Source organism: Perna viridis, chromosome 3 (assembly GCF_037379345.1).
Source record: "Perna viridis isolate PV_CMFRI_1.1 ecotype Kerala chromosome 3, ASM3737934v1, whole genome shotgun sequence".
NCBI lineage: Eukaryota > Metazoa > Mollusca > Bivalvia > Mytilida > Mytilidae > Perna > Perna viridis.
The window spans coordinates 15,199,338-15,223,253 of record NC_142447.1 but is presented as its reverse complement, the minus strand read 5'-3'; the positions used below and the strand labels follow the sequence as shown (position 1 = coordinate 15,223,253).

Sequence of the window (23,916 nt, the reverse complement as noted above, 5' to 3'; positions counted from 1 at the left end):
TCTTTCAAGCTTACATTTGTACAGAATAATGGTCCAAATAAAAAAAAAATAGAAGTACCTTAAATTAAATATTAATGCATATTTGTGTCAGAAAAATATATCTATTACTTGAAATATTGTATAAAAGGTATAGTACTTGATGTCATTTAGTGTTGCAAGTGATGTCCTCTTTTACTTGAAGTTTAATTTCAAGGAATGTCATTGTTCTGTTACCGCGGATTTTATTACTTTTGTTTGGCCTTCCAGAGCTTACTTGAAGGTGTATTTACACTTATTGATAACCTATTGGTGATCTCTGTGAGAATTTATTTTTTATAGAGGTTATGGTGCATTTTTTGCGGTTCGCCTGATCTGCTCCATTTTTATTGCTACACCTAAAACCCACAAAATTAAGGCTCAAATACGACCTAAAATTAAAATGTAATTATCACTTCATCTCAAAAACACGAAGATAAGATATAACAAAAACAAGGTTAAAAATAGATCAATTGTTTTTTTCATACAAGAATAATCCTTTTTATTTTTTCATTCCTAGTGGTTTATTACAGTCAATACAAAGGAAAAAAATATTACGTTTTATTAAAACAAAAAGATATAAGAACTAATTAAGTTCATTCCCGTAACTTCTTTGGTATAAGAGTAATCAAGGGAACCAAGGTTATAGTGGTAATCAAAACAATGTAATACAGGTACAAAGACCAAACATGGAAAACAGACATACATAACAAAGAACATAAAGTAACTAAAATCATATATACAAAGTAACAAAAGCAAATGAGCAACTAGGCCTCTACTAAAAACTGGAAGCATTGGACCAGGTGCAACGGTAGGGTAAGCGTCCTCCGACGAGTTGCTCATAAAAAGTCTTCCGGGGTAGACAAACGAGGAAAGAAAAACTATGACCCGTTGAATAAATCAGTTTTCATGGTGCAAATGGATACACCATAACGATCCACAAGGTTGTATATGTATACAATCTAGATACTTTTAATTAAAAAAGAAATTTCTATACCTGGACTTACACTATTCTGTAATTAAGATGCCTGTGAAGTTCACTTTACATATCAAACAAATCAGCACACGATTGAATTTCGGGAAATTTGTGTTTATGCACAAGTGAATATACAATTTTATTGACACTTAACAATTTTCAAAATTTATTTTACATAAAAAAAAAGAATTCCATGCCACTCTATCGCAAATTATGATGAGACCTTCCTCCTTGACACACGTTTACAACACACAAAAATTCGCAATATTTATATGAAAGTTAATTTCGAATTATTTGACAAGAAATACAGAGAATAATTAATATTTAATTTAATAAAAGATTGACGCATAAATATATTCTAGGCGTTCCGATTGTGTATTAATTAAATTACATCATGTTGTCGTGTATAAATTGCCCGATTGAAGATGTGATCAGGATCCGTCCCAGCTATCCCTAGGCAATTTATAAAACCCATAGCATAATTAAGGAGTGGTAATTTAAGCGCATCGAGGACAATACTATTAACTGATTAATCAAGCACTTCATATAACATGAGTTATGAGCACATTTCAATGGTAAAAGGGGATGCCAAAAGTCAGGATTTAAGCAAACATCGCAACTTACACATAAGCACAAGCCCCGTGCAGGTCCGGGTGTCAAAAGAATAGGCCTGCAGCAGCGCTAAGCTTGTCGTAAAAGGCGACTTAATCGTGCTCAAAAGCCTAGCAGGGGGCTAGGCGTTCTGCACACAGAGCAACTGGGATGTGTTCCCCAGGTAGTAGAATTGGGTACCCCTGGCGTGTTACATGCTGGGGTTGTCAGGCTATAAGACGGAAAACTTGACCGCAAACCATAGTGGTGCACCGTGTTGGGAAGGATGCCACATTCCTTGCATGTTAAAAACCCTGCTGTGGTATTCGATAGGAGTAGGAACCTTTGCGCTCCGCCACAGGAGGCTAAATTGCCCGACCCTACCCATCCCTTCCTTTTTCTAGTGGCAATCTAAATTTTATCGACCCTGATGCCCTTGTGTCTCATCCCTTTTTTATATCATATTTCCATGTTCATTTTATCATCCATTTCATGTTCATCGCCTGAATATAGCTGAAATATAGCTTCTCGGGCCTTAAACCCCAACAATCAATCAATCAATCAATCATAAGCAAAATACTAATGGTGGAAGGAATGAAGGCTTGATAAAATATCATAAATAGTTTTGCAGACAATTACTTCCGTAACGTCATATTTCATGTTTGTCATTATAGAGGACCTTTGATGTTGAAGGAACATTTATAGAGCATATTAAATGGTAATAAATTGATTATGATAAAATAAACGTTTCCAATGAAATGTTTACAGTTAAGCAGTTATTTAGCTATTAAACAAATTGAAACATCTTACAATCATCATTCACAATATTACACTTATTTAATCATGATAAAAAATAGAGACGGTGATTGAAACGCTCTGTGATCTTAAAATCAGCCCACTAAAAACAGCGTCTAACGTTCGAAATTCATCCAAGACACTGCAGCCAGCCCTCTCAGAAAATCATAAAAGTCGGGAAAAGCTGAATGATTTACGCGACTTTATTCGACAGTCAAACGACGTTTGATTTGCATAATGTCTGAACATTTTCTCGAAAGGCTTGTCTACAGCGGCTAGTAAGAGAGGAACGTCTTCCGCTGCGAGGAGCTTGGAAATTAGCTGATCAAGTTCATGACATGAGTTAGATACATAGTGTATACAATTTCTGTTTTGCATTCTCTCAAAAGTTAAGAAATGGACGTGCAAACAATGAAAAAATCTTTGAACAGCCACGCACCGGGCACTCCAAAGAAGCAACACACGAATGAACCTTATAAAACAAAAACAAAAAAAGATTCACATAGTAAAAAAACTGTATGGACTTTTTTATAGAATGGTTAGTATTTCCTGCTTCATCTCGCCGTGTTTCTAGTTATAAATCAATCTATATGAGAAAGAATGACATCTATCAAATTAGTCGCTGACTTTAATGCCAACAGACTCTCCATATATATATATGTATCAGTCAATTTTGGAATGACGATCATATTCAATGCACAATCCAGTATCTTTTTGATAGTCGATGGGTTTTATCTGGAAAATTTGTGTTATGGTCGCAATTTCTAGAAAAAGTGTTAAATGAACTGCCGACACGAATGAACTTTAACTTGCCTTGACTCTATTATCGAATTTAACATGATGTCGGTTTTAGTAGGATATTTACTTTCAAATGTTTGATATATAGCTGATTTTATTTCGTTTGAAGGTCGCTGATTATATTGAAAACAGACACTCTATATTGGAAAATCATGTCCGATGTTTTTGTCTCTCGCTAAATATCATGAAAGCTCATAATAAAAGAAAATTACAGGAATTTTATAACTTCAAAAAGATGAGGAGTAACTCTGAGACAGGCATTACAAGTATTGTCTCGCGAGACATAAAAAAAACACAGTAGTCTTTTGTTGACACACCGTCTTTGCAATATTTTGCTTCCACAAAGCATGCACATAGCTATGGGAAAATTAACGTGCCGAAACCACCCTTTCCGCCATTTTTCTGGATGTGTGAGGGATCATAATCGACCAGATTTTCAATTTTCATTATAGCATTTTTATACTTTTTTACCTACGTTTTGCGATATTGAACATAAGTATTTCAATATTTTTATAAATGCCTTGAAGAAAACTAAACAAACCAATAAACTGAATTGGTTAATAATTTTTTTTAGAAAATTAAACAAAAGAAATTTATATAAGTTCAATGTAATTAGAAGAGCTCATGCTTATTTAAATTGAATTGTGTTAATTTAAATAGTATTGAATAGTCCGCAGAGTTGTTTAATGTTTTCCCCATTTTCTTTGAAAACAAAAAACAATTAATATTAAAGAAATAAATATTTTAGCCTGGTTGATAAGGGTATACTATATATGAGGTCTTACATCGGTTAATCTTATTAATCTTATCTCATTGCAGCAGATTATCTTTAATGTTTTGCCCTGCGGTTAAAAAGAAAAGACCCGTAGAAGAACAAGTATGTCGTAGGAGGCGACTTTAAGTACATATAAAATTTGTCAAGTGGATGAATGCTCAACCCACAGAGCAAGGTGTGTATCCCTGGTGAATGAATGGGGAATCAATCCCTTCGGAAGATGTCAGTTCATAAGAGGAAGACCCACCCGACGCGGACCATAGTGATACACTTTATGCACGTTTCAAAACTCATCTGTTGTGTTCTTTCAATAAACATTTTAAAATCAGGGGTTAATGCATGTTCAGCCTTAAAGTTTGTTAATATCATCACTACAGATGTTTTTTGTTCGAAATCACTGTTTGATTGACCGGTATATGCTCTATAAAATTAAACGTATTACTTGATTAAATACCTACCGAACCTGACACTTACTAATTTCAGTCATTAAGCTCCTTTGACATAAGTGTAAGGGTGTTTAAATTACACAGAAGTATATTTTATTTCATTTAAAACCTTAAAGTAAAATAATTGACACGATGTTAATTTTCATAGGGCTTGAGTTTTTGTGTGTCATCTTGTTTTCCTTTTCACTGTGTGATCTAGTTAATGGGTTCGCTACATTGGCTACGTAGATTATCTTTGTTACCTGTGTTCACGTTCAGATCATGATGTTTAGAAGAGTAACCAAGGGAACCAAGGTTATAGCTGTAATGAAAAGAATCCAATCCAAGGACAAAGACCAGACATAAAAAACAGACATACACAACAAAGAACATAAAGCAACTAAATAATAATAATATAATACATACAAAGTAACAAAAGCAAATGAGCAACTCGGACTCCACTAAAAGCTGGGAGCATGGACCAGGTGCACCGATAGACTTAGAGGTCGCTAGTCAAGCTACGCATGTTTGCAGATAGTTGGTGCACTACTACAAATCACGCCCTTTTCTCAATTTCTACCGTGGCAGTCATATTTAAGCTTTTTTTTATTCCGTTGTTATTTACGGGGGTTAGCAATCTACTTTTTCTCTCTAATTTAATTTTATAGTTGTTATTTATTCTTGTTTAACTTGATCTCGACCTGATTATGCAAATGGACGTAAAACAGAAAACAATAGATCAATTTTATGTCATCAGTCTAATTTCATTTCTTTATGCAATAAATATAAAAAAAAACTGAGTATTCGGTAGATTTTTTTTTCAAAAGGTGCTCGTAAAGTTTCGTAAACAACATAGTACAATCATTTTTTAATGACGTTTAAGTACTTTTCTGTCTAAGAATCGGGCAAAATGTGTATAAGGTGTGGCGCATGAAGGAAGAAAAATGCATCAACAAGTTTTTATACCTGATAACCTCCAGAAATAATCATCAAAGTGTTTATAAACTATGTCAAATTTAGTTGAAAAGCACTTTCGAAAAATTGCGGGAATGTGTTCCCGCACTTTTTTCTTATATAAGCAGTAAAAAATATATACGTCATAAATGCTTCAGAATACATTAAAATAGCTTTTAAGTTCTTTTCTAGGTGTATAGACTATATATGAGGCAAAATAGACCAAATTGAGAATTATAATGTGTAACCAATTGCCTGATTCTTATACAGAATGGTACTTGAAACAGATACAATATATCGATGAGTATCAACACACGAACGTCACATGCGTGTTTTACCATCCTTTCTTTCATATCAATTGCCAACTGAAATTTCCTAACAAAGTAATAGCAATTAAATGTCTATAACAAAGCAACTACTATTTATTTAGCAATAACTCAACTCCGTGTAATTCACACCAAATGTTATCATACAATTTACTCTGAACGATTAGTTCAACAGGGACTATTTAATTTCAAATTTAGGAGTTCGTGGAGGTCATATTTTATACTTAAATAAATGTTTGCACTTGCAGATTAATGTATAATTTTCTCCGAAATAGCTTCAAACCATTCATCGCTTGAATATAGCTGAAATATTGCTGCTCGGGCGTTAAACCCCAACAAACAAACTGTTATCCATGTGTCCCATCCCTTTTTTATTTCATGTTCATTTTATCATCCCTTTCATGTTCATCGCCAGAATATAGCTGAAATATTGCTGCTCGGGCGTTAAACCCCAACTATCAATCAATCAAACCATACAAATGTAAGTGAACTATGGGCTTGTGACGCTTGACGGTTATTATTCAATCAAATATCAAATATCAGAAATCACGACAAATGTTCACTCCTTGAAAGGATACCGTTAAAACTTTGATCTTCAGCTATTTAACATTGCCATTCAAAACATGTTCGACAAAATATTTACTAATAAAAAAAGAAGACATATGGTAAAAAGCACCTTATGCACCAATGTATATCCAAAAACAAAAAACAAAAACAAAAAAAAACAACAAAATAGCAAATAGCTTCAGAGATAACCAAATGTCTTCCACAAGACTAAACACACCTTAAGGTAAGCCCCGTAAGGCTCGACAACAAAACTAAATCCATGGTTATTAGACGATGATTTGTCAGTTTTTAGTGGAGTCCGAGTTCCTCATTTGCTTTTGTTATTTTGTATGTATTATTTTAGTTACTTTATGTACTTTATTGTGTATGTCTGCTTCCATGCCTGGTCTTTGTCCCTGGATTGCATTCTTTTGATTACCGCTATAACCTTGGTTCCCTTGATTACTTTTTCAAAATTAAAAGACACATTAAATCTTGATTGTGCATAGTTCCATTAAATATGCAGTGTATACTAAGTGTAAGGTTTTGTCAGAATCAGGCAAAAAGAAAAAAATAGAAACATGCATGTCAAAATCCCACCGATCCGACGATAAAATTTCACTCAGTGATGCTTTCTCGATTTGAAAAAGACTATTTGTTTTTATCGCTGCAATAAAATAAAATAAAATAGAATAAAATTTGATAATATGTTAATTCATATCTATTAACGAGTAAATAATTCGTTCAATTGATTGATATTCATTAATGATTTATCAACATGTTAATAAATATTAATCAACATGTTACTAATTAATCTATTTATTGATATCAATAAATCATGCATGTACATGTTGATAAATATTTATCAACATGTTATTGAATATTTATTGATATCAGTAACTAACTGACAAAATATTTCGTTTTTCGTTTTTTTTCATATAATGAGAATAAAAATAAGATATTATAGTTATTGAGTTTTTTTCCGATGGGAAAAAGTAAAGATGAGGAAATAATTTGTGTCCCTCTTCTGGCCGATCTGTCCATAATGAATGAAGGTTTAATAGTAAATCTGTTAAAAAGAAAGAATGACACCAAGTCCCTAACCAGTGTCTGCTACATGGATGACGGTTTTTCGTTAAATATATTTTTTATCATTTTGAATATGTCCCACAAAACCACACATGAAAACTACTACAAAGACTGAGAGGTCTGTATCATAACTATGTCTACCATTAGAGATAGCCATAGAAATAATGTTCGTCACCAAACTATACGACAAAAGCGTTTACTTCTCATTTAAAATAATACATGTGTATCTTGACATAATGTCAGTTGTTCAGCACCTTCATGTAGAATGTATACATCAGAGCTCTATATTTATCCAGAACCTCCTGAAAACATATGGATTTTGGTACCGCAATGAACATTTAACAAATAAACTATTGGAGCAATATTACTTCGCCAGAATATGAATCAGTACTTCAAAAGTAAAACGGTTAACATCATCATGATGGGGCAACCCAAACCATAAAAACAGATGTTTCGCACTATCGTTTTATCCCAAGCCCGATTTCACCAGGATTTGACATTATCTATAGCAATACGGCAGTGTTTCTAAAGCAGCAGAGGACGCCTAACTTACCGATGTACCTGGCACATGAACTTAGTAAATACGAGTTACTGTTTAGTTCCACTGCGTATTCGATACGTAAATTCGTGTTATGTATGGTGTCATTTTTTTCCTTTCTAGTTTTTGATTACGTATATCTATTTACTTTACATACACTCTCGTTATATACATTTATAACGTTGAAAGAGTCGACGGATGCGTGCACGCGTACGTGTTACAATACTTTCTTCGGGCATTATAAGCTAACTCCGTAACAGGATATGCAGTAAATGTATAAGTATTGAAAAGGAGACAATAAACAGGAAAGTTATATAAAAAAGGCTGAAAAATGTAATCAGGTAATATAAGAAATATTTTATGATCAAAACGAAATTTTTCCTAAAGGGCATCTTTTAACATTATCAAAATAAATCATAAACAAATTGGACTTTTGATATAGGATATAAAAATATTCGACTGCACATTTATAATTTACTGAAAGTGAATTGAAATGCTAAATTCTTACATTGTTTTGCCTAAGGGTTCAGTCCAGACATTTGTAGCGTGTTTCCGCAGGAAAACATAATTTGGAAAGTATAAACAGACGGCTTTTTCCTGGTTATACAGACGATTTATTTTAATGAATAACGTTAACAAATCTTATGTGTATGTGTTCACATAAAAAACTAAAATAAATAAATTTTGCTTTTCACATGCGTATCATACGACCAAAAAATCAGAAAAATGATAGACAGGCAGACAAGTCCAAAAATTTCTATCTCTGTAAAGCGTTTGGTAGTGCAATCCGCAGATATTTCCGAGGTGCACTAATTGTGCCCCTCTCCTAGCCGATCTGTTTCTCATGGATCGGAGTTCCTTCAAAATTTTGTGAGACAAAAGTTTAAAAAGGCTAAATCCTTTACTTTTACTTATCGATATATTGATGATGTTCTCTCCATTAACAATACTAAACTAAATAAACAATACTTGTCTTCTGTATATTTATCCGACAGAACTAGAAAGTAAAGATACTACTTACACAGCTTCCTCGGTGTCATTTTTATACCTTTTCTTCGAATTTGACGACAGTAGTTATCTGTGTACAAAAATATATGTCAGATAAAACGGTTTTGATTTTAAAATTATACATTGCCCGTTTTGTGTAGTAATATACCAGCTTCCCTTGCATATGGTGTTTATTTTTCACTTATTTATGTATGCCAGAGCTAGTAGCAACTAATCTGAATTCTGAAGACGCCATCGTTGCCTTTTAGACAAAGTTTGTAAAGAAATGTCTCATACACTTCCAAACAAAGTTTTATTTCCGACTTTCATTTCGTATAAAAATTATTCTGTTTGATGAAAAGATTTTAGATGATGAATTTTCTTAATGTCTACAAATTATTTTTTCCGTTGTTTTAGTAGTATATTACTATTTTAATTTTATGCTACACATGAATTTGTGTCGATATATATACAATACATAATGAACTGTAATGGAAGCAGTTTCTTTGGCGCACCAACAGCGCAGTTTTTGTCTGCAATACGTATTACATCCAATTTTTATTATCAGATGTAGACGTTGAAAATATTAGCAGTGATAAGATCTATACCGCCACTACACTCTCCAAAGAAAAGATAGTAGACAACCATAAATCTGCGCTATCTTCTTTTGGTCTCTCTACCAATGACGATGATTTTGTTCTACCGTCGATGTACTGGATTCCTAAACTCCATAAGAATCTATACAAACAACACTACATAGCTGGATCTGGTACCACCAAACCTCTTTCAAATCTTTAAACCTCTGTACTCACAACTGTCAAGGAAGGTTTCCAGCCCTACCACGACACTTGTTACTCCCGTAGTGGTATTACTTTAATGTGGATCCATAAAATTTTGAAAGATCTTCTTGAGATAGAGGATACCGAGACACTGCGAAGTCAGCCTCATATCTTGACCTACACTTAGATATCGATGGTACAGGAAAACTCTTGACCAAACAATACGACTATTCATTCTGTTTTGTTAACTTTCCTTTTATCTGTGGCAACACCAGAGTATGGAGTTTTCATAGTACAACTTGTACTTATTCCAGAGCTTGCAGTAACTACGAAGACTTTTTGAATCGCGCTAGACTTCTTACAATTTACCTTGTGGAAGACGGTTGTTTACTTTGCTTTAAATGACCTTTCGTTAATAAGTTCACATGTATGATGTAGTTTTTTTTCGACAAGGCACTAATTATATCAGTAAAAGTATTTAAAACCAGCTTATTTTTGCGAGAGATTTATTTTGGCTGAAAATTCACAAGAAAAAAAATCATCAACGACAAGTCCCTTCGTTATGGAATACATGTGAGTATAAGTCACGAAAAAAAAAAAGAAAAAACAAAATTGGCTTGATGTCATAAAACGCGAATAAGTTTCAGCGAAAATAAATGGATTTATGTTTTAATTCATGTTTTATTCATTGACGACAGATAGAAGGGCGTAAGCTAATATGTTTCATATGGTTGGGTTGCTGTCTCTTTCATATATTCACAAAATTCATTCTCGTTGTATTTTTATGTTTATGCTTTAATTTTTATACATAAGTAGCAATATATACTATGATCAAAATACCATACTCATTTATCCTGATTAATTTTACTGTTGACAACAACAGAGTCGTAATAAGTATATCAAACATCTGAAAGTTCCAGTAGGATAATTAAAGAAAAACAGGAGTGATACCACAAGAAAATTGGACAGTAAAAGGACCGTTAACTTCCATTAGTTTGACTGACTCATATGTTCTTTTAAATAACTCAACTTATAGCACTTTGTTACATTGTCGCCTTATGTTCACATTGCAACATATTTTATCAAAGCTGTCATTGTATGACTGGGAAAGAACGTCCAATGGCTGAAGATTATTTCCCCTTGGGTTCAAGTGTCGTGAATATAAAATCTTATTAACCGATATCGTTTTTCTTTTGTACGTATCCGAATTAATTCATTTCGAAATGTCAGGATGAATGAATTACATAATGGTTGAAAACTAAAGGACTTTTTTTTCTATAAATACTTTACCGAAAAAGTGTTGTAGATACAGGGAATTTCAGAAAAAAAAACGAGGCAACAATTTTCCTTCTTGGTAACATGATTACAAATGTAGAAATGCTAAGCCAGCAATTTGCAGGAAAATGCCTATGTATGGTTGCCAATTTTCCTTTGTGATATAAAGACGTATATAGTTCATTAACAAATCTAAGCATAACGTTAAAATTTAGTTTACAACGCACTTTATTTCACATCAACATGACGCAAATAAAACATTTTCATGCTGAATATTGCATGACAAAATATGTATCATTTGTCATATTAATCCAAGACTCCTATATCACCCAAAGGACCATCCGCTGGAGGGGTGATATTAGTTGAGGGTTGATAAGCGTGTTATACAGATTTTGACGTGTCATATTAATTATATCATATTCTAGTATGAAGTGCTTCGAAGATTTAACACCAAAGCCGTGGTAAAAAAAAGTAATAAACACATGACCATTATTTCGTTCAACACATACGCTTTGTCTATTCAAAAATATGAAGAAACTAATCTATTGGAATCCAAATATATCGCGGAAACTTCATGTTATCATTGTTTTACCACGGTCTGGCTATTAATGTCGTTATTTAACCACTCATTATCGCTGGGGGTAAACCAATGCGACAGAATTAGCCAGTACGTGGTAAAACAATGATATAATGGAGTTTCCGTGATTTATTTTTTAATAATTTACGTAGAAAGATCTTCCCTTTCATTTTTCATAAAATAAGAACTTTATCATTCATTACGACGACTATTATTTCAACGGTTATGGTTAATTTTGTCATGTCTAAACATTTACGTACAAGGTTATGCTCAAGTCATGAGATTCGCATAAAAGGTCAATGTCAAAGGTAATACAAATAGCATGTGACACATCAAAACATCATGATTTACCCCAGAACAAGATCAGAAGCCTATGTCCATAGATGAAAAAAATAATTTGAATAATGAATAAGTAAAAATAGCCTCGCTTAAAAAAGGAACTGCATACAAATTGAATACAAATAAAACGTAAAATATATTACGAATGTATGCTCGAATTGTCGGTCGTACAACCTTCGTCAGGGGCAAAAAGTATTTAAAAGAAAACTGACAACTGCCGACCAACACCTTAGAGAAAAGATGTCCACGGAAGGGCATTTATTGTGAGCTATTTTATGGCGAATATTTGTTGGAAAAAAGTTACAGCCTGGACAAAAAATTGCTTTAAAACATCAATTATTCAACCTTGAGATCGAAAGTCAACCAACTTTGAATTACATCATGTCTTCGTAATGCATTCCTACATACAAAATATTAAAAGCTTTGTAAGAACATAAGTTGTGCGCTGGACAAGCAATTGGTTTAAAAAGTCATTTGACATTGAGGTCAAAGGTCAAGGTCATCAAGTTAGATGCAGGGCATAACACCTTCATATAACTTAACTTCATAACATACCACAAAAGTGAAATGTTAAAAAAGTTATGACCTGAAAAAAATTGGTTTAAAAATCAAATATTTGATCTTGAGGTCACCAAAAACGTCATGATTTCGACAAACGTAGGATGAAAAGGAGAAAAAAATTCACATAAAAACAATATGTTACTTTTCAGGAGAAGGAGAGACGTTACAGCAGTGTGAACTGAGAATGGGTGTGCGATATAGGTTTAGGGGTGTGATTTAGCGTATGCGACATAAAGTTAACGATATAAGGTTATAAAGCTGAAAGGTTGTTTCACATTTTAAGGGAACGACAACACTCACGATTTATTTTAGGTCTGAAACATTTGAAATAATGGTAGTTGTCGTATCTGCCAGAATAATCAGATCTTCAAATAATGTACCACTATATAAGGTTCATCAATTACGTCTAGTCGTGTCTACTAGCTTAATTCAGACCTGCCATTATTGCTAGATGTCGTTAACATGACATCTTTGCGTTGATAATTCGTTATCACGATTAGGCGTCTAAAATGACCTTGACCGTTTAATTAAGGTTTCTTTGTATATATTATAAAAGAGATGACCATACGCTTCTATGGTCGGACGCTCACCCTACCGGTGCACCTGGTCCAATTTCCCAGTTTTTAGTGGAGTCCGAGTGGCTCATTTGCTTTTGTTACTTTGCATGTATGATTTTAGTTACTTTATGTTCTTTGTTGTGCATGTCTGTTTTCCATGTCTGGTCTTTGTCCCTGGATTAAATTCTTTTGATTACCGCTTTAGCCTTCGCTCCCTTGATTGCTCTTCCGTATAATAAATGGCAATATCGGGGTAAAAACGGAAATGTAGAGTTTGGCTTGGTACAAGCATTTCAAAATAAGGCATGTTAAATCAGGTTTTATAGCGCGCTAAACCTTCCCGCTTCCATTACGGTTCATTATTTCCGGTATATTTCATTACAAATGGGTAGCATAAAACTAGTACCGGTCAAAATCCGGTAAAATCAATACAAGAGATATGAACAATAAAAAAGTAAAAATAAACAGGACTGAATACAATGACAAGTATGTAAATTCAAGCCACGAGCTTCAAACAGAATATTTTTCAATTAGATTTGGATATCTGAAATAAAACTTTTAGGCAGCGTATGAGACGAATTTTTCCTATAAATGTGGTGCAAAAGCCTGTATTTTTAGCAACTGTCGCGTCTTCTAAACAGTAAGAGTAGCGGCTACTAGCTCTGACAAATCTTATCAACTGAGAAATATAAACACCATATTTAGGGTTATTGACGATCGGTAAAAGGCAATTGGAGCATTACTGGATATCTTCCGACTTAGTAGAAGATGACGAATACCACTTCAATTGTTTCAATCACAACCAGATTATCACTAGTCAGATGTTGATTATCTTAACAATTTATGCAGCTTAAATGAAATTTACTATTGCATAACAATATTGTCCAAACAATCTAATTATCTAAAGATAAAAATGTACTACAATGGCATGATTAAAACAATTTAGTTTTTGCTTCGATGTCATTCCTTGGAATGTTGTGATCATGATGATTTATCCATAACAAATGCAGATATCAAGAACCAGAGAGGTTGGGGCTTCAGTGTAAGTGCTTGTAAGAATCAGGCAAAATGGAAAAAATCAGAAACATGCATGTGAATACCCCACTGATCTGAAAATAAAATATCACTCAAGGATACCTTCTCTATTTGATTGATTGATTGTTGTGGTTTAACGCCCGAGCCGCAATATGTCAGCGATATTCAGGCGATGAACATCAAATGGATTACAAAATGAATATGAATGATGATGAAATGAACAAAAAAGGGATGGGAGATAAGGACAATAGGATCGACAAATCTGATTGCCATCAGAAGTAGGGAGGGTAGGGTCGGGCAATTTAGCCTCCTGTGGCGGAGCGCAAAGGTTCATACTCCTATCGAATACCGCAGCATGGTTCTTTAACGTGCGAGCAACGTGGCATCCTTCCCAACAAAGTGCACCACTATGGTGCGCGGTCAGGTTTTCCGTATTATAGCCGGACAACCCAGCATGTAACACGCCAGGGGTACACCATTCCACCACCTAAGTCACACATCCCAGTTGCTCTGTGGGCAAAGCGCATAGCCCCCGGCTAGGTTTCTGAGCACTATTTAGTCGCCTTTTACGACGAACAGCGCTGCTGCAGGCCTATTCTTTTGACACCCGGACCTGCACCGATCTGACAATGTAATATCACTCAAGGACGCTTTCTCTTTTTGAAAAGACCATTATTTAATCTCTGCATCACTGGCTTTGCCCAGAAATTTTTCAACAGAAAGTTAGACAAAGGTGGTTTTTTACAGACTTATCTGCCCTTGAAATGTTCATTTTCATTGCATTTTAATGAAATACTAACTCAATGGGCCAGCATGATATCGAAAATCTTGTCTGTTTTCCTTGATTCTGATGGTGAAAATAGTCAAATTAAACTATCATAATTGTGGTTTTTTCAAACCATGTTTCACCCACTGCGTGATTCTTACAGATACTGATACCTAAGATTTAACAATAGTCAAAACAGATGTAGGACTGAAGCTTTGTTTTTTTTAAGGTAAGCTCAATAGAGCTAAGCATATTTTTAATGCTTGCCCTACCGATGCACCTGGTCCATGCTCCCAGTTTTTAGTGGAGTCCGAGTTGCTCATTTGCTTTTGTTATTTTGTATGTGTGATTTTAGTTGCTTTGTGCTCTTTGATGTGTATGTCTGTTTTCCGTGTCTGGTCTTTGTCCTAGGATTACACTCTATTGACTACCGCTATAACCTTGGTTCCCTTTAATACTCTTTAATAATCAATCTATTCTATTTTATTCTATGGACATTTAAGAGACTGTCTATATGAAAACCAAGCAGTTCTATGATATGGGTGGAACAGGGTAAATTTCTTTTCACTGATTTTGTTGTTTCAATGTAATGAATATATCATATGTATGTCAAATAAAACATACTTTGATTTTTAAATTGACCTTTAGTGACTCAAACAAATGATTTTAAATTTCAAAGCAACAAATTTTTGCTTAAACTAAAGATTTATCTCCCTTTCTCCACTAAATTGCAATACTTTCTATGTAAATTATTTCTCTTTCATTGTTACAGTTTAACAAAAAACAAATATTCTACTTTGTAAAAGGATGCATCTGTGATCTGAAATGGACGAAAATATTTTGAAAAAAAAATTGTAATGTGCAACCCATTCCCCTCGTTTTAACATGGACACCTTCTTAAAGTGATGAAAAGATGGTAATTTGATACATTTCGAAAAGTCTATCCCAGTGGGTAAATTAAACTATGTCTACATTCAAATCACAAAATATAACGATGCCAGGGTAAAGCAATTTAGTACAAAATGTTTATAGGTCACATACATTTTTTGCCCCAAAAGCCTTATCGCTTTAAATGTATATAAACAGAAAATTGACAACGTAACATAACGTTAAAAAGATATTTTACTTCAATGTAAGGCTATGCTAGTGTTGGTAGTTTTATTTAAAGTCAAAGCACTCTACAGACCTGACTGGGCTTATGAATTTATAAACAGTATAATATCAAATTACATTATTGGTGAATAAATCTTTAAACTATTTAGGTAATTGTCTGAGAACATGCGCAACTAGATGATTTTTTATGGTGATACTGTCTGTCACGGACCTCTTTGATACTTTCTGTTCCTTTTGAATTCATGGTGAAACATGAATGATATTGTGATATAATGATTTACTGTTATGTTTTGAAGTACTTCAAATTTCAGAGGTTTCACTTTTTATATACTGTAAACGTATTAATTTTCGCGGTTGCTAATTTCCGCGGATTCTGTCAAGAGAACATATTCGCGGGTATCAATTTTCGGGGTTTCAAAAACAAATGTTAAGCGTTAAATAGTGTTAAAATCAATTTTGCGGGTATGATTTTTTCGGGGTTTTCTGTCCATTGCGAAAATTGCGAAAATTATTATGTTTGCAGTACTTATCTGTACCTATAACAAAATCTGTTACTGGTAGTCATCGTTTTGGACAAGCTATTCTTTAGTCCATCTATGGAAATCCAGAAGGAATCGTAAATATCGTTATTTGATATAATTATATCGTTATCTCGATTAAATCATATCGTTTATCTCGATTAAATCATATCGTTATCTTGATTAAATCATGTCGTTTATGATAACGAATTAACGATATAGGTATATCGAAATACTGATAAAATTGGTTTTGTACGTCCCTTCTAGACTTCCGTATTCAATGACTGTTACACAAAAAAGAATTGTAATATTGCTATGAACAGAACAAATGATATTTAAGGTGATCTAGACATATTATTATCCCATTAAATGTAACAGCGTCTTCTCGATCCGGCGAATTAATCCTTTGAAGGCAAAGACAAATAAAGCCAGCGAGCTTTATTGCAGGAAATGGAATACCCAATCAAATAGAATTAGGAGTTCTGTTTTCCAGGGTATTAAAGTAAAATAAACTAAATATAATTGTTCTTTACAACGTGAGTGAATGTTACTCCAGCTTCTCCGTGGTCACAGAAGCATTTTATTTCATTTTGTACACCTCCATGATTTGATTTAAAAAATGGATTGTTTTACTATATAACCGGTTGTCATCTTAAAAAAATGTCAATTGAAAAAAATTCAATCTGGTCAATCGACAGCCTTTTCGGTGACCTATATTTAACGAAGTATGAACTTATTACAATTTTGTTTTGTTATGTTGTGACAAATTTATTTAACAGTTTGAAAGTCGGCCAAGTTTAAAATTTCAAAAAATGCGCATATCCTCATTTTGTGATCTACTTTTGTGCTAAGTTTGCTTTAAGTCCATTTAGACACTTTCGAGAGCAAACCCGGACAAGACGGAGGTTAGAAGAAAGAAGAAAAAAACATAAAAAAGCTTTCCGTAAAACAATATTTTGCTTCGTTGTGGGAATATAACTAGAACAACTTTGAATAGAGCCAAAGGGTTGCCCCTGCTTCCCGCCAAAGTAAACATGAAGTAATAATATATACAAAGTAGGTAATCATGAATTTGATATTGCTTCATTCCAGAACCAAGTCCCTCTATATGGCATACTTATTCAAAACGTCTGCCAAAAATAAGTGGTTCTGATAGGTATTAGTGTACAAACGGACGGACACCATAATCAATATTTATCTGTTTATTAAGAAAGAAATAGAAGTGTTGTTGACATTAAAAAAAAAGAAAAAAAAAAGATATTAACAAAGACCAGTAGATTCATGGTATGAAAATTACTAAACTGAATAATACAGTTTCAGTTGGTAGTTTATGGAAAGCCCTCTATCCATGGTGTTAAGTGTTAAGTAGTGAAGATGAAGATTACATTAATTTTTTAATGACACGTAAAGAAAATTGATGTGTAGGTGTATGATTTTTTTTTATGTGTATGTGTCAATTTGCTATTTTCAACTTAGTATGCTGTGCCAGTTTATGGCTGGTAAGACTCGGTAATGATTTTTAGATAACAATACAAAAACACTTTCACGCCTCTATTGAGTACTCCAAGCGTCGAAAACAACATCAAACTTACCTGTGGAATACTTGCGACAAAACTAAATATCCAAGAAAATAACAGCATTATGCGTCCTCTTTTATTTGCATCGTTCAGGCTTAACGGATGGATAATTGCAAAATACCGGTCTAAACTTATCGTAACTAAAATAAATGAGGAAAGGTAAAGTCCAAACGTTCTGAAGAACATAAGTATCCTGCATGTCAAATCTCCACCCTTCCAGGCGACTGTTGCGTGCCAGATTATCTCCATTGGTAACATGATGAATGCCACGATTAAGTCAGCCATTGAAAGATGCAAAATAAACAAATTAACACGTGATTTTAAATGACGATTTCTAAATAGAGTAATGAACACAGTGAGATTTCCACATGCTGCTATTACAAATACAACTGAATACGTCACAACCGCCATTAAATTCTCATCATTAAAGACAATCTCCTTTGGAAGATCTCTATACTGTGTTTCTGAAACGTTTTTGAACAAATTTTGGTTTTTGCATATACTTGATAATGAACCAAACATTGTGACAGTTGTCATCTCAAATACTCCAAGTTAAAACCAAAATATTTGTTCAAACAACGACCTTTTTCTTTATGACAGTCCTACTGACAATTGACACATCTGTCATTATTTCTGAGATTGGTCGTGAATTGCTCTCAAGACAAACCCTTATAAAAATTGCATAATTTTCTGCAGATAAGGCTAACAAAGATCAATGAAAGGATTAACTCCAGCTTATATTTGATGCACAAACCATTAAGATATAAATAATAAATCTGATATAGAAACTCTAAAATAGTCCCATTGAACAAAACAAGCTTCAGTAATCTTGACAGCGTGACTGCCAAATGATGCGATCGATAACTAATACTAAATATCCGTTACTAGAAATAAACATATGCAAATGATGCATCAGATTTGTTTTGGTTTACAAAAAAAATTGAATGCTCTTATCATGCATGCAGCTCGTTTTCTGAATAACTGACCAATCACAAAGAGCGTTTCACTTGAAAACTAGCCATTAATTCCAGAACTGTTCGGTCATTTTTCCAAATACTTTTGAATGTTGATACTGTTTAGAAATGCTTAAAATCAGATAATGAGAGATTTTTTTATGGATTTTTTATTGCAGACTAGAAAACTTGGAAATAAATATATAAAATATAAAACGTCTAAAAGACAAATTATACTATTATTTCTCATATTGTTTGCGATATGAGATGCTATCGTAATGACAGAAACGCTGTTTTCTTGATCACATTCGCAAAAAAAAGTATGACAATGTCTTATGCGGTAATTAAGAAATGCCATTCAAAAATCAGAAGCAGATATTCTCTAGAGACACTAACAACAAATACAATGCAGATTATGAAACATCTCCAGGAAGAGTGAATCAAACAACGGTTATGTTAATTAAATGAATAATGTAATTTTGCACATGTTACACAAATAGTATTGAGAAATCAAGGCATTTAATAAGACATAACCGAATGTCAAATTATGACTGTCACAAATTTTGAGTGTATTACATAATTAACCAATTAGGAAACTGTATTCTTGCTTCTATTGTTTGTGACGTTTCTAATTGAGCACTATATACAGAGTCAACTTAGTATGACTAATAGTTTATATGATCATCTCAATTCAGTAAAAAAAAACCCAAAAGGAGTGGCACATATAAAAGACAAACTTCTAAAATTCTAGTTTCAATAAATCAAGCAAAATCTGTCGTTTGTAATAAAATAATAAAAAAAAAACTAATTGTCAGTTTGTTTTATTAGATTTTCATAAGTAATGGAATAAACATAACTCATTTCGACAAAATTCTACTTGATTCACTAGCTAATAATTTTATTTAAATGTTTTAAGACTGTTGCAAATAAAAAGCTTCACCACAAAGCGCAGCATGATACAACCGTATTGGTCGAACCCTGAATTACTTGGGCTAGTGTTGACACAATATTAATTTTTGACACACTTAAGTTTAGGGTCTTAAAAATAATTATGGATACAGCATGTGGTTTGGACACTATATGGCACAAAATTTGAAATTCAAATACTGGTACAAATTTTCAAAATCAGACCAAAAAAATCATGTTTAAGGGAATGGTGCCTTTTATCCCTTACAATTCGAAAACTAGACGCGATATTTGTAATCTGATTTCAAACTGCAGGCAGGAAATTTCATAAGGATTCTTACATTAAAAAAATATAAATCGGACCAAAATTAAAGAAGCCTATTTTTGGGTGAGGTGTGGCCCCTTTGACCACTCGAAAACCATATGAGAAATCAATCTGAAAGATGATACTTTATATAATGAATATTTGAGATGTTAATGTTCCTCAACGGATACATGCCGTGTAATTGAGATAAAAAAAATGATAAGTTAGTTTTTAGATATACTCTGAAAACATGAAAATCATAAAATACTAAAACAATTAAATACTATAAAACTGGACTTTTTATGAGCAACTCGGCGGGTGTTTCTAGAAAAGCAGAGGACGCTTACCCTAACGGTGCAATTGGTCCATGCTCCCAGTTTTTAGTGCTCATTTGCTTATGTTACTTTGTATGTATGATTTTCAATGTTCTTTGTTGTGTATGTCTGTTTTCCATATCTGGTCTTTGTCCCTGGATTACATGCTTTTGATTACCGCTAGAACCTTGGTTCCCTTGATTACTCATTTACATTTATAAATAATGAAATACTTGCCTCAAAAGTGCATTTGACATTTTAATTTCCTGAAATTAAATACTATTTTCAATCAAACCTTGCTTCAAATGACCTTTGACTTTTGAAAAGTAGTATTACCGGTTTCATACACAGGCAAATATTTTTCATGTGAAATTAACTAAACACGAATTTTGTGTGAACATTTCTTATGAATTTCACTTGAAGGCTCCATTCACCAAAATTTCATGTGAACTCTGTCACTTAATTCATTTGCTCAACTCAGGTGAAAATCATGTGACATTCTTGTGAAAAGCATGTGAAATAATTTTGCCTGTGTAATAAAGTCACATTCAAAATAACTAAAAGCTCAATAAATATTATTTTATAAAAGATGTGGCTTATAACAGATTACAGTCTTTCCAATTCATAATTTTGATTCGTGATATATCATAAAAAAATTTAACATTTCATTTTTCATATTCTAAGATATTGTCCGTACAACTTTTTAATTTGAAGGAAAACGAAATAACAATAATGTAAGAGTAGGTCTTACTTGTCAAATGCATGACACCCGAGAAACTTCGTAGGAAATTAATTTAACAAATGACTTTAAGTATTTTCAACTTTTTATTGAAAGGTTTAACCACAGAAAGAATGTTTTGATCAAACACTATGAAAACTGATTTATTCAACGGGTCATAGTTTTCCTTTCCTCGTTTGTCTACCCCGGACTTGACTTTTTATGAGCAACTCGGCGGGTGTTTCTAGAAAAGCAGAGGACGCATACCCTACCGGTGCACCTGGTCCATGGTCCTAGTTTTTAGTGGAGTCCGAGTTGCTCATTTACTTTTGTTACTTTGTATGTATGATTTTAGTTACTTTATGTTCTTTGTTGTGTAAGTCTGTTTTCCATGTCTGATCTTTGTCCCTGGAATACATTCTTTTGTTTAACGCTATAACCTTGGTTCCCTTGATTACTCTTTTTGAAATGCCTTTTCAGTTAACTGCAATTCATTTAATCCGGGGAAGACCAACTATATTTCCTGTATTAAATTTTAAAATTTATCGACAAAACACAGAAGCGTCAACAGTGGGTTAACTCAAATACATCAAAATCCAAAAAAACACGGCCTCAACGTGATTCAGCAAAACAAGGACAATCGACATACACAATCGAACGAACCGGATGAAATAAATTACATACCAAAACTGAAAATAAGGTAAACGAGACAACGCAGAAAACTACTGTATTAGCAATATGAACTCAGTCCATAAAAAAAAAACAAAAACAAAAACAACAAAAACAACAAAAACAACCGGGAATGATATCAGGTTCTCCGAAAGGGTAAGCATTGCTGTGTAATTGAGTATGTTCTGGTTTTAACAATTTACACTTGGGCAATATTATTCATTTCAACAAAGTATTATGTTGTAAATAAAGTAAATAAAGCGAAACTGGTAGAAAACTACATTAAGGTAATCAAAAATCACTATACATGTTATAGTACCACCCCACAAGATTAGAAATACATCCGAACACAATGAAAACTTTATAACTATGAATAAAATATGCCATTTTGTACAAATTACTCTAAGAATGCATTGCATTGTAAGTTCAAGGTAAAATCCCATGCAGCGTCAAATAAGATATGACCGAGTGGGGAAGGGGTTGGTTGGTTATGGGTTTAAGGGGTGGTGGTAGGGGCAGTTATCATCCTTACCACTGTAGAACGTCCTTGTAAATTTTAATCTAGGTATAAATCCTCTCAAAAATGTGGAGCTGTCAGTATATGTTTTATACATTTTAGTGACCGAGATCAACAAATTCATTAACCGACAAAAAACGTTCAATCTTCAACCTTTATTAATAGGTCTTTAACGTGTCATTTCACAGAACAGTCAGTGAATCCACTTGGGAAATCAGTGTCTAAATTGTTAAATAATGTGGTGACAGAAACAGATGAATCAGATTTGAAGAAAAATATCATGATTGCGATAATCAAATTCACACTCGGCTAAAACTGTTTTATGTATATTTCTACTGTCGACAATCATTTTAAAAACAGTCGTATTTTAATAAAAAAAATTGTAATATATCTAGCAAATCATGAAATTTTAAGATTATCCTTCAAATAGAGAGTTTCGATTCTTTTTATACTAAATTTGTACAACCTTTTGCACGACCTTGCATGTTTAAAATTTACAAATTTAGTTATTCTTTTCTTCTAAAGCTGACAGTGTCTCAGTGTTATGTTGGTTCATCACAGAGATTTACAAAATCTGTTGGTTCATCACAGAAATTTACAAAATCTTTTGACAACAAAATATATTAAACCTTTGAAAAAAAACCAATCTCCAATAATTTGATCAATTCACTTGTGAAATCATCGTCTAAATGCGGTAAAAGTGAAATACTCAATTTGGGTCGATGGTCAAAGTCACACTCAAAATTATAACCAAAAATGCGGTCGTAAATTTCACTTCTCTGTTAATTTTACTTATCGCAGACGATACATTTTGTGATTGGCCAATCATGATGAATATATATGAAGAGGCTATTGCTTTATTAAATCAGTAAGAGGTTTTGTCATAAGAATGTGTTTTTTTTTCTGGTTAACGCTAAGGGAAAGATACACAATTTGACCAGATTCAAATTTCATTTAAATTTTAAAATTCTCGCTTTTGAAATACAACCGTCTGCTAAATTTGAAATAATTAACGGAATGCAGGCGCATTTATCTGACTTACGCAAACCTTAAGTGACAGTTATATTTAATTCACAAAATCTCTTAACGCCGTAAATAGCAGGGCTCTTAACGCCGTAAATGGCAGCGCATCAATTCAGCATTTTTTGTCTATAATTTGTTGTGCTTTTTTTGTTTTTGTTTTCAAAGAAATCGTTTAAAATTATCATTGTTTAGATATATTTGACATTTACTTTAGAATGGAGATTTTTATATTACATACATGTACTTAGATAGTTTTACCGGTTTACTACTGTAAACAAACTCATAATCAATTTTATTTCGCGAGCAAGAAAAAAATCCGCGAAATAAATCTCCGCGAATAAGAACCTTAATATATTACATCTTTGATAAAGTGTAATATTAAATTACCGCGAATTGAACTAATTTCTGTAACCAAACAAATAAGTATCCACAAAAAAATAATAGGATATATAATATATAAGGTGACATACTTGCCATGAAAATTGCATCCGGTCTTTGACCATTCAGAAATTTTATTACTCATATCTATGTGTTATTTTAGCTCATATATTTGTGACTTGAAACTTAACAATTGGGTTAAACACATATTTCTGAATTACA

The 23,916-nt window shown here is 33.0% G+C and overlaps 1 protein-coding gene across 1 annotated transcript in view; it reads right to left on the bottom strand.

Annotated features, from left to right (window-relative positions):
- LOC148621154 (adipokinetic hormone/corazonin-related peptide receptor variant I-like) overlaps nucleotides 1–18,245 on the bottom strand; it is a 137,435-nt gene extending 119,190 nt beyond the window's left edge. Inside the window, exon 1 of the mRNA XM_088575234.1 lies at nucleotides 17,928–18,245. Coding sequence (XP_088431360.1) covers nucleotides 17,928–18,197 — 270 coding nt within the window. The 5' untranslated portion in view covers nucleotides 18,198–18,245. The remainder of the gene's footprint in view (nucleotides 1–17,927) is intronic.
- Between the last annotated feature and the right edge of the window lie 5,671 nt (nucleotides 18,246–23,916).